The sequence below is a fragment of the Gopherus flavomarginatus genome, chromosome 1, assembly GCF_025201925.1.
Source record: "Gopherus flavomarginatus isolate rGopFla2 chromosome 1, rGopFla2.mat.asm, whole genome shotgun sequence".
Taxonomy (NCBI): Eukaryota; Metazoa; Chordata; order Testudines; family Testudinidae; genus Gopherus; species Gopherus flavomarginatus.
The window spans coordinates 84697502-84709697 of record NC_066617.1 but is presented as its reverse complement, the minus strand read 5'-3'; the positions used below and the strand labels follow the sequence as shown (position 1 = coordinate 84709697).

General features: G+C 41.0%; 1 protein-coding gene across 5 annotated transcripts in view; it reads left to right on the top strand.

Annotated features, from left to right (window-relative positions):
• The window catches only part of POC1B (POC1 centriolar protein B), a 166756-nt gene that overhangs the window by 13439 nt on the left and 141121 nt on the right, over positions 1–12196 (top strand). For all 5 annotated transcript variants that reach the window (XM_050935602.1, XM_050935600.1, XM_050935599.1 and 2 more), the window contains exons 5-6: positions 1298–1405; positions 5682–5797. In XM_050935602.1, coding sequence (XP_050791559.1) covers positions 1298–1405; positions 5682–5797 — 224 coding nt within the window. The remainder of the gene's footprint in view (positions 1–1297; positions 1406–5681; positions 5798–12196) is intronic.

Genomic DNA, 12196 nt, shown 5'->3' with positions numbered 1-12196 from the left:
GAAACTTTTGTTTTAGCTTTTCCGCATACATGCAGTTTCTTTCAAATTCCTGTTTTTCTCTTCAGATAGTAAGGTTATATAGGAATAGTTACAAGCCAAAGCAGGTTGTTATTTATGACGTACAGAAAGGGCCAGTGCACCAGAAAATTTCTTTAAATGCACAGTTGGTTGCAGAGTTGAGGCTGTGTTGGTCCCAGGATATGAGACTGACCGGGGGATGAGGTAATGTCTTTTATTGGGCCAACTTCTTTTGGTGAAAGAGCCATGCTTTCAAGCTGCACAGCGCTCTTCAGAGAAAGAAGAGCTCTGTGCATATCTTGCACCATCAGAATTTGGCCCAATAAAAGACATTACCTTGTTCACCTGGTCTCTCTGTTTAAATAAACCAAAAATAGGGCTGGCCCACTACTTAAAGACAGAGTAAATCTCCAAGGACCGTGAGAGGGTGAATTGCCCATTATTGTTCTGCTTGGTTCTAAAGGAGAGGTGCGTCAATTGTTTGATTAACATCAGTATTGATATTGAAAAATATGAATATATTCTGATAGCAGCGCATAATGAAATTCACTATAGAGCACTAGAGGAAAGTGGTAAAAAGAAGAACAGAACATAAGGCAATCCGATTTGAAAACTCGCAGAGGATTAGAGAAGTGCAATACTGCACCTGTATTAAAAAAGAGAAGTAATGAGTACTGGAGAAACTAGACTAATAAGTTTGATTCATGGAAAAATTGCTTTTAAAAATAAGAAACAAAAAAAAAACAGATTAGCCAGTCTGGGAGAGTTTAGGGTAATTATTGATGGATCATTGTTAGTTTAGAAAGACTTACCTATTGAAAACTCTCAAGCATGTGTACATTTAATACCACTAAAATATTCATGGTGGAGAAAGCCTTAGTTTAAAATTTAAATGCACAGTTCTAGTATGACCCTCCATTTCCATTCACTTGTAATGTTTCTGGAAATTTCTGCTTTAGAGCTAAAACTTTCATACTTGGATTCAGCCTACAGGTCATTCTTCTACCTTCCTCCCCCATTCAGCTGTATCGGTGTTTAAAAATATATTTTAGATTTCAGGGGTAGAAAAGGTTTTTTTTTTAATAAATGGTGTAGGAAGGGATAATCTTTTCTGCCTAGTTTTGTGAACTTGACATTTCTCAGTAAGTATAACACCCTTAGACTTAAAACTGAGATAGGTATTTTCTAGGACATTTAATATTTATTTACTATTCAGTTATCTGTGTTACTGAATATTTGATACTACTTCTTAAATAGAAACCTTTTTTATACTTTACAGATTTTCACCTGATGGAAGATTAATAGCATCTTGCAGTGAGGATAAAACTGTTAAAATCTGGGATGCAGCAAATAAAATATGCATTGATAGCTTTACAGACTATGAAGGGTAAGTGCCATGCAAAAGAAGAGTGCAGAAGTATATTTAACATGATACGAAGTTCACATTTTGTGCTGCTTTAAATCAAATTTCACCAACATCTCTATGCAATACTTGAAAATAGATGCAAACGTTACTACCAGCAGATGGAAATCAAAGAAATGCAATTTTTTTTTATTTGTAAGAAGCCAGCTGTCTGTCTAAAGGTGCCCATCTCTTTTTCTGTCTTCAGGAGATGAGACCAAACCTGTCTTGAGAAGATGACTGGGTTAGACTTCCGACTACTTTTATCTTTGAATTTTTCCCCAATATTTTCCTTTCTGTTAATTTAGAGTAGGATGTTTGTTAGTGAAGAATTCTTAATTTTTCCCCTCATACTCATTAATTAGTTGATAAAGGGGTTAATATACAGTGTGTTCTACCTTCTTTGGCTGTAGAAAATGCTTTGGTGTCATATTATCCCACATTCTTTTAAACATAAAGGGAGTCAGAGCTTTTGGGATGCATGGAACCTCCTGGAAGAGCCCAATATATGCGCTTTATTAGTTTCACTAGTGCTATGCTATCTCTCTCCACCCTTTGTCTGAGCTGAAAAGTACTTTGAGCTCTGCGGCCTGGCACTATCTCAGTCTTCCTGCAAGTATAGCAGCAACAGCACTTCAATTTTACTATTGAGAGCTTGGGACTTGCTTTCTAGAATTAAATGAGTTTTCTAGGTTTAAGGCTTCAAGCACTCCTCTAATGGAGAGCTTTTTCCTGTCGCTGAACTCAAGGAAGGAAATTTAACCCCTATCCTTAGTAGGATGGCAGGAAGGAAACCAGATTATTTCTTTTCCCCCCAGCATGTTTTCTGGTTTTTTTTGTTTGTTTGTTTGTTTTTTCTCCCATTCTTGGTTAGTCCAAGCTGCTTATTATAGTCATCTGCTGTTTTATACCAGTGATGTTCAGATGTGGAAAATAAGTGTAAACAAATTCATAACCAGAGCTTTGGCAGATTCCTCAACAGTCAGACCTCACTGAGCTTTTGGGAATTCTTTTGTTTTTGTCTTTGTTCCTAATCTTGCAGTAGATGCTCAATACAAATATAAGTCAACAGAAGAATCTTTCGGAAATATTACAATTATTAAAATAAGCCAGTTCCTGGACAAAATTCTACAAATCTATAGCTGAACCCTGAGCACTTTGTAGCCACTGACACTGTACAAAATAGTTTTAACCTTCCTCTATAAGGACGTTTGCTAGTACATCAACTCTTTGAATAATCAAGATGATTTGACCTATTGCTGTTCAGTGCATAGTCCTTCATATTTCTGTGCATGGGATAGATCATGTTTTTCTGAAGCAATCACTGTCATGGAACAGGAATGGTGGGCTCCCAAGTGTCTTACCTAGACCTTTGATGCTATAGAAGCCTGCTGTGAGTGAGGGGCAAGGTAGTGTGGGGCTTTTCTTTGGTGTAACAATAAGAGTTCAGAAGCTGGAAGGGAACTCAGGAGGGAAATCCCTTTTCCTAATTTTTTTCCTTTTGCTGCTACGATTGGTGATTATGTTAGGGACACTTGTTGCTGCTGATGCTGCCATGAGAAGGCAGATTGTAAACTATTTTATTTTTCTAGATACTCTTCCTAGGTCTATTCTGTTCATTTGGTACGTCTGTGTGTGCTCCCACTGTCTGAGGAGACTTGAAGGGATGTTTAATAACATCGGTTCCTTAGTTGGAATTTGTGTTTTCCAAGTCTCTGTGCCAGCCAAAACCTTCCGTTCCATTGGCGGAGTTAGGACTGTCTTTTGTCTAAGTATTTTCTTTAGAATAAATAGCATTTTAATTGCTCTGAAAATCCAAAGTTCCTAACTGAGCAGAGTCTGCCATCCAGTGTAGCAGGAGTGTTCTGTTTTCCCCTAGAATATCATAGAATATCAGGGTTGGAAGGGACCTCAGGAGGTCATCTAGTCCAACCCCTTGCTCAAAACAGGACCAATTCCCAACTAAATCATCCCAGCCAGGGCTTTGTCAAGCCTGCCCTTAAAAACTCCTAAGGAAGGAGATTCCACCATCTCCCTAAGTAACCCATTCCAGTGCTTCACCACTCTCTGAGTGAAAAAGTTTTTCCTAATATCCAACCTAAACCTCCCCCGCTGCAACTTGAGACCATTACTCCTTGTTCTGTCATCAGGTACCACTGAGAACAGTCTAGATCCATCCTCTTTGGAACCCCCTTTCAGGTAGTTGAAAGCAGCTATCAAATCCCCTCTCATTCTTCTCTTCTGCAGACTAAACAATCACAGTTCCCTCAGCCAATCCTCATAAGTCATGTGCTCTAGCCCCCTAATCGTTTTTGTTCCCCTATTTCTTCCTGTTGATTAGGTGAATTTAGATCCATGACTAACTAGATGAATGTGAAGAACCCAAATTACCAGGTAGCAAATCACCATATAATGACTGCTTGGAGTAACTAAGTCCTGGAACCCACCAGGGGAGAGGCAATTCTTGATTTAGTCCTAAGTGGAGGACAGGATCTGATCCAAGAGGTGCATATATTTGAACCACTCGATAATAGTACCTGTAATGTAATTAAATTTAACATCCCATCACCAGGACTAGATGGGAGTTCTGAAGAAATCCAAATATGAAATTGCAAAACTACTAACTGTGTTATGTAATCTATCATTTAAATCTGTTTCTGTGCCAGATGACTGGCAGCATACTAGCTATCATCCAATTTTTTAAAAAGGTTCCATAGGTGATCCTGGCAGTTACAGGCTTGTAAGCCTAACTTCAGTACCACACAAATTGGTTGAAACTATAATAAAGAACAGAATTGATTATCTGATACATAGATAAATAAAATATGTTGGAAAAAGTCAACATGGCTTTTGTAAAGGGAAATCATGCTTCACCAATCTATTAGAATTCTTTGAAGGGGTTCAACAAGCACGTGGACAAGAATAATCCAGTGGATAATAGTGTACTTTGACATTCAGAAAGCCTTTGACAAGTTCCCTCACCAAAGGCTCTTAAGTAAAATAAGCAGTCATGGGATAAGAGGAAAGGTCCTCTCGTGGATCAGTAACTGATTAAAAGACAGGAGGAAAAAAAATGTATAAATAAATAGTCAGTTTTCACTGTGGAGAGAAGTAAATAGTAGTGTCCCCCAGGGATCTGTACTGGGACCAGTACTGTTCATCCTATTCATGAATTATTTGGAAAAGGGTGAACAGTCAGCTGGCAAAGTTTGTAGATGATACAAAATTACTCAGGATACTTAAGTCCAAAGCTACTGTGAAGAATTACAAAGGGATTTCGCAAAACTGAATGACTGGGCAACAAAATGGCAGATGAAAATCAATGTAAATAAATGCAAAATAATTCATGTGGGAAAACATAATCCAAATTATACATGCAAAATGATGGGCTCTAAATTAGCTATTGCCACTCAAGAAAGAGATCTTGGAGTCATAGTGGATAGTGTTCTGAAAACATCTGCTCAATGTGCAGCGGAACAGGATGTTGGGAACAATTAGGAAAGGGATAGATAATAAGACAGAAAATATCTTAATGCCATTGTATAAATCTGTGGTATGCCCACATCTTAAATACCACATGCAGTTCTGATCACTCCATCTCAAAAAGGATATATTAGAACTGGAAAAAGTACAGATAAAGGCAACAAAAACTGTTAGGGGTATGGAACAGCTTCCATATGTGGAGAGACTAGGACTATTCATCTTAGAAAAGAGACAACTAACAGGGAATATGATAGAGCTCTATAAAATTGAGTGGTGTGGCGACAGTTAATAGGAAGAGTGTAACCTTCCCTTCACATAACACAAGAACTGGGGGAACCCAGTGAAATTCATAGGCAGTTTACATACACGGAAGTGCTTCTTCACACAATGTACAGTCAACGTGTGGAACTTGTTGTGAGGGCCAAAATAGAGCTCGGTTGAAAAAAGAATAAGATATGTTCGTGGAGGATAGGGCCATCAATGGCTCTCAGCCAGGATGGTCAGGGCTGCAACCCCATGGTTTGGATGTCCCAAACCTCTGATTGCCAGAAGTTGGGAGTAGATGATGGCATGGATCACTTGATGATTGATCTGTTCTGTTCATTCCCTCTGAAGCTTCTGACACTGGCCACTGTTGGAAGAAAGGATACTGGACTAGATGGATCATTCATCTAACCCAGTATAGCTGCTCTTATGTTCTTATTAATTCTCTTGAATTATAGCTATTGCTGTTAAAACAGAAAAACTCATTAGATCTATTTTCATGATTTCTGTCTAGGTTTGCAAACTATGTTGATTTCAATCCAAGTGGTACATGTGTAGTTTCTGCGGGTTCTAATCATACAGTGAAGCTCTGGGATATTCGAATGAACAAGTTGCTGCAGCATTACCAAGGTAAAAGCTTACATAGCTCATGGTAACTAAACCTGTTTACTTAATTCTTCTATAATTATATTATAAATTAAAGAATATTAGAATTTCTTTAAAATAGAAGCAATCAAATGCCTTTTAATATTAAGAAATATTCCCTTAACTATCCTTTATTTACATTTTAGCATACCTTGATCTCATTTTATACTGCTGCGAATACTTTTCCTTCTGCTAATTCTCCTTGAGAGGAGAATGATGAAATTATGCCCAAAATGGAATTATAAAGTGGCCACACAAGGTTTATTTCATTCAGTTTAACAGTTGACTTGTGAGGTTTTCTTGGCAGGAAATCCCACTGCCTCTTGCATTTGAAGACAAATGATGTTTTCTAGTTTTTAATGCAGAATCTTCTACCTGGCCATTGTGAAAGTGACATATGAGCTAGACTTCTCAATGACAATAAACAGCTATAAGAAAGTTGTTGCTTAATAACAGATGTTGCTTAATAACAGCTAACTCTGAGAAAGTGTGGTCCAGTGGTTAGAGTGTGAGATTGGGAGTTAGAGCATGGGACTTCTGTCTTTTAATGCTATTTATGCCGCTGAGTAGTTCTCTGGTCTTGGACAAGTTACATATCCTTTCAGTGTTTGGCTTTCCAAATATGTGTTGCAAGTAATAGTTAACATTTGAAAAGTGCTCTAGAAAATAATTATGAAAAGATAAGTATTTTTATTATTCAAATAAGGCAGAATGTGGGAGAAATAAATGACATGAAAATTAACGTTCAAGTAGTTTTCATGTTACATTGAAATAATACTCTGAATTTCAAGTTCTAGTCTATCATGAGAAGATACAAATTTAGGAAAGACTGGAGATATGCAGAGGAGACAGATGCATGATGAGGGATACTGTTCTAAATAAAAATTCTGAATTAGTAGCTGAAAGCTCATCCTTTTGCATGGGTGAAATTCCTAAATGTGTGTGTCAAAAAGCTGATTAAAAAGGTCTATTGTTTCCATGTGTTGTGTTTGTACAAACAGCAACATTGCTTCCTGCATGTTCCCCAAAGTTTGTACACAGAGCAGCCCCCTGGTTGGCAGCACAACCATCTCCTTGTTACCCCACATAGCTGTTACTCCCACTTTCTCTGATCAGCTGTCACATTCCAACCACCATGGAACCTTTGAACTCCAGCATTCCATCTGGTTCTGACAGCCCCACTGATCCTTGAACCTCATGATATTCCCAATAAAATAGAGCCATCAGCCATGGTTCTAGCTGTTTCACTTCACAGTGATTCACCAGACATGCTAGGCTTTAGGGCTGTAGCCCATGAAAGCTTATGCTCAAATAAATTTGTTAGTCTCTAAGGTGCCACAAGTACTCCTGTTCTTTTTACACAGACAGAGTGACAGTCCTGGAAGATTTGTGTCGATTTTGTGCAGGTGGCAAATGAACAGTGTACGCTGCTGTGAGGGTCTCTGTGTGTGTTGGTTGTGGTGTTCTGTAAGTGGTTTTGAAAAACTGGCAGTTGAGCCAAGTAATCCACCTTCTGTGCACTCTTCCTCATACAACCAATTAAAGTGTTGCATAAAAATTAGTTGTAACGCAATGGTTTTCAACCTGTGGTCCCTAGACCTTTCAGGGTCCGCAGACAATATCTAAAATTTCCAAAGGGATCTACACCTCCGTTCAAAAATTTTTTTAGGGGTCTGCAAATGAAAAAAGGTTGAACACCACGTGTAAGGATGGCAGTTGGTTGAGTTACCTCTGATATCACAATGGTGTAGGTCTCTTGGCGTACCATAGACACATGCTTTACTATAGCTGTACTGCACAGCTATAATTAGTAAAGTCAGAGTGGCCGAGAACTTAAAAATTGGAAACTCAGTGATAATTTAACCTGGTGATATTCTGAACAAAAAGGGTCCTCAGTCATTCTAGTCTACAGTGACAATCCGTGAATCTTATTAAGTAGGTATTATTTTTCTTTGTCTTCCTCCTTTTGATTTTCAATATATTACAATATGAAAGTTTTAGAAAACATACACATCTGTGATTAATAGCATAATTCAATATTTATAGAATATCAACTTCCTATTAATAGCTGGTTTACACTACAAATTTAGGTAGATGGAAGCCACCTTACATTGACCTAATAATATATGCGTCAATACTACCAGGTTTCTTCATCTGACCTAACTCATCTGTGACATTGATTTAATTACTCCACCTCCATGAGAGGCATAGTACTTAATTCAATGTTGATGGGTCAACAGAGAGGCAGTGTAGACACAATGTTGTATAAGTTGACTTAACTGGTCTCCAGGAAGTGTCCCACGATGCTCTGCTGTGACTGCTCTGGAGATCATTTTCAACTCCGCTGTACAGGAGCCAGGTACACAGGAAACAATCCCTCTCTTGTCAGAGCCCTGGGAACTTTTGAATTCCCATTTCCTGTTTGATCAGCATGGAGAGCTTGCCAGTCCAGCTGTTCATGGCGACTCAATACTTCACACACACTCCAGCCTGGAGTACACAGGAGGTGGTGGATCTTATTGGTCTGTGGGGAGAAGAGTCCGTGCAGGCACAGCTCCAATCCAGCCGAAGAAATGTTGTCATCTATGCAAAGACTGCACAGAGCATGGGAGAGAAGGGCTACAGCAGGGACACGCAGGAGTTCTGTGTAAAAATCAAAGAACTTGGCGGGCGTACCAGAAGACAAGGGAGGCAAACAGTCATTCTGGTTCTGCATCACAGACATGCCGCTTCTACAATGAGCCCCCTGAGATTCTCAGCGGCAACCCCATCGCTACCCTCAAACATCACGTGGATGCCTCCCAGGAATCTGAGTCCTGGCTACCTCAGGCAACAACGAAGAGGGCATTCTGGACAAGGAAGAGGAGGAGAATGGGAGACAGGCAAGCAGTGGATCCATTTGCCTCGAGAACCAGGAGCTATTTTTAACCTCGGAGCCCAGCCAGTCACAGGACAATATGGTGACTGAGCATGATGCCAGGCAAGGCACCTCTGGTTAGTATGCAATTCCAATCAAACTGTAGGAGTTACATGCTCTTATATTTTGTTTAATCTTATGAAAAAGTGAGGTGCAGTGGATATCTGCTTCACAGTGGCTGCTCCAGCTACATAGAGGAAAAGACTGTGTGTGCACAGGGATGGCCTGGGAATCTTCAATGGAGATCTCTAGGAAACTTTCTGAGGAGGGCTGCCTAATTTCTTCCTACCATGCTAGGACACTTTCCCATGGCACTCCAGTATTAACTCTGCTGGCAATTGCAATGTAAGGACTGGGTCCGTTCACAAACGCTTGCAGCATCTGCTATCTTGCCACTTCTGTTTCCTTCAGGAGACTGATATCACATAAGGTCACCTAGGGGAGATGGTGGAAGTTTTCATTACGAGTGCTCATACCGCAAATATTAGAGCATGTGATCCACCACCCATGGTAACTTCTGGGCCCCTCGTCCACACTTTCTTTAACATGCTGGTGGTTTTGTTGGCAGGGATCAATGCTGACCTTACATTCTGCAAGTCCAGGATGACTATTACCAGCAGCATTAAGAGCAGTGGGGAGTGGGCTTCTGTGCTCTTGCGGCCACAAACCCCTGCCCCTCCTCCTTGGACAAAGACTGCAATTTGGGAGGCTTAACGCTGGTCCCTGGTCTCAAATCAACATCCATGTTGCTAGGGGGAAGGGGCATGATCCACATGTGCTCCCAATATGGGTTTCGCACAAGTTGCAGCACCAGGCCTGTGCCCACGCCACTGAGCCGGGTTCACCATGGGTGAAACAGCAAATCGGTTTGTTGACTAGTTAGGGATTCTGATATATGTTCTGGCTTGAACCTGAGTGTAATAAGGAAGTGATTTTTAAATAGCAACCTTGCACTAGATCCATGGTATGCACTAACAATGGTTGCCTTGTGCTTTGCGTGCCTTACAGTGGAAAGCTTGCCCTTCAGCACATCCTCCACATCAGCAGAGAGGCTTTCACAGATTAGAAGGCAGAAAAAGAGAACACATGATGATGAGTTCAATGAGATAATGAATGCCTCTGGGACAGTTGACATGACGCTAAGAGCCTGGAGTATTTCATTGTCTGAAAAACTGGACATGGACATGGAGAGCATCCCATGAGGGTGGCATGCAGGATGAGATGCTGATTATGAAGGACCAATCAGACATGTTGAAACATCTGGTTGAGCTTCAAGAAAAACACCTTGAGGCTAGACTCCCTTTGCAGCCCCTGCAAAACTGCCTGCAAGCATCGCCCTGTTCCCAATCCCCCTCCCCTAAATGTTCCAGGAGGTGGGGTAGGGGGGAAGTTCAGTATCCTTTTCACTCAATTCTGGGAGAGGGTACTAAGAACAAATTGCAGCCATTTAAAGATCTTTTGATGGCAAGACTACTGTGCTTTCACAGACAAGCTGACTTGGTTTCTTCCTTCTCAATTTTATCACATTGTTTGCCCAAGGTTAAATTATTTTCCCGGTCTTTCAGTTTCTTTATGCTTGTGCAATAAAAATAAATGTTTCAAGAATGAAATGCTCTTTATTCCAATCATGGGGACTTGTGGGCAGGAGAGGAGTACAGGGAAACTGATGCAACTGGGGGATGGTATGGGAAGGCACAACACAGATAAGTGGTGCACATTACTGTGGCTCATTACTGAAACAAGTTTTCAAACCCTCCTTGAGATGCAGAGCTCCTTGCTGGGCTCTTCTTTTTGCCCTGGTATCTGGGTGCTCAAAATTAGCTGTGAACCTATCTGTCTCCATGCCCCATCCCTGCAGAAACTTCTCTCCCTTTGTCTCACAGATATGGAGCACACAGCAGGCAGTGATAATAATAGGGATATTGCTTTCACTGAGGTCTAACCTAGTAACCAAACTCTGCCAGCGACCCTTTAAATGGCCAAAGGCACATTCCACCACCATTCTGCACTTGCTTCACCTATTGTTGAACCATTCCTTAGTACTGTCCGCGTGGCCACTGTATGGCTTCATGAGCCATGGGAGCAAGGGGTAGGCTGGGTCTCCCAGGATTACTACTGGCATTTCAATGTCATCAGTAGTTATTTTGTGATCTGGAAAGAAAGTTCTTGCTTGCATCTTTCTAAACAGACTTGTGTTCATATAGATGCGCATATCATGCACCTTTCCTGACCATCCCACCTTGATGTTGGTTACATGCCCCCTGTGATTCACCTGCATTTGCAACACCATTGAAAAGTATCCCTAACGGTTTATATACTCTTTGGCTAAGTGGTCTGGTGCCAAGATAAGGATATGCATTCCGTCTATCGCCACCCATGCAAAACCGTCCTCTATGTCCCACACGTTGCCCACAGTCATGACCCTTCTTAGCAGAAGTTGATTAATGGCCCTGCACATTTAGATCACAGCAGCTCCCACAGAGAATTTGGCAACTCTGAATTGATTCCCCCCTGACTGGTAGCAGTCTGGCGTTGTAAGCTTCCACAGAGCGATTGCCTCTTGCTTCTCCACTGTCAGAGCATGTCTCATTTTAGTGTTGCTGCATTTCAGGGCTGGGGAAAGCTCTGCACAAAGTTCCTGGAAAGTGGCCTTCTGCATTTGAAAGTTCTGTAGCCATTGTTCATCATCTCATAGCCGCATAACAAAGCGATCCAAACACTCAGTTCTTGTTTCCCAGGACCAGAAATGGTGTTTCACTTGTGCTCAGCTGCTGCGCAACTACCAGAAGTCACCGGGAATTGTTTCTTTCTATGGCTTGCAGCGGGGCTGCTTGAATGACAGTACAATGTTCCGTGCTGTGGCTCCCGTCTCGGCTCTGGAAATACTGCGGGATAAGGCACAAGGTGTTTGTAACGTTCATAACAAGAATGCACATCTGAGCGAGGTCCCTGCATCTCAGGCTATTGCATACATGTGGCTAAGCCAGGTTTTCGAAAAAAGACACAAGAAAATATGGGCTGTTTGCCGGTGATATCAGGGGAGGGATGGAGGAAGCGGGATCATGTGAGGCCGAAGCCATGTTCACATTCCTCCCTGTGACAATGTTTTGGTCTCATGAGGTGTTGGAAGCCCTTCTCATAACCCCCTGCAGCTAGTTACACTGTGGAATAGCTACCCATGGTGCACTACTCTGTGCATCAGTGCAAGCGCTGCTAGTGAGGACGCACTCCATGGATACAACCGACCAACTTATTGCTGCAATGTCTGCGTGTCGACTTACATTAAGTTGACTTAACTTAGATTTAGGGCATGTCTACATTACTATTTTCAAATGTTTAGAAAACAGTTAAAATACAGACATCTCCTTTTCTTCCTCCAAAAACAATTTTTCCTTAGAAGTCATAATTTTAATTTTTTATAGTGGCATGACTGCTCAAAGAGGCTTTTTTATGAGTAGAGTTTAGTA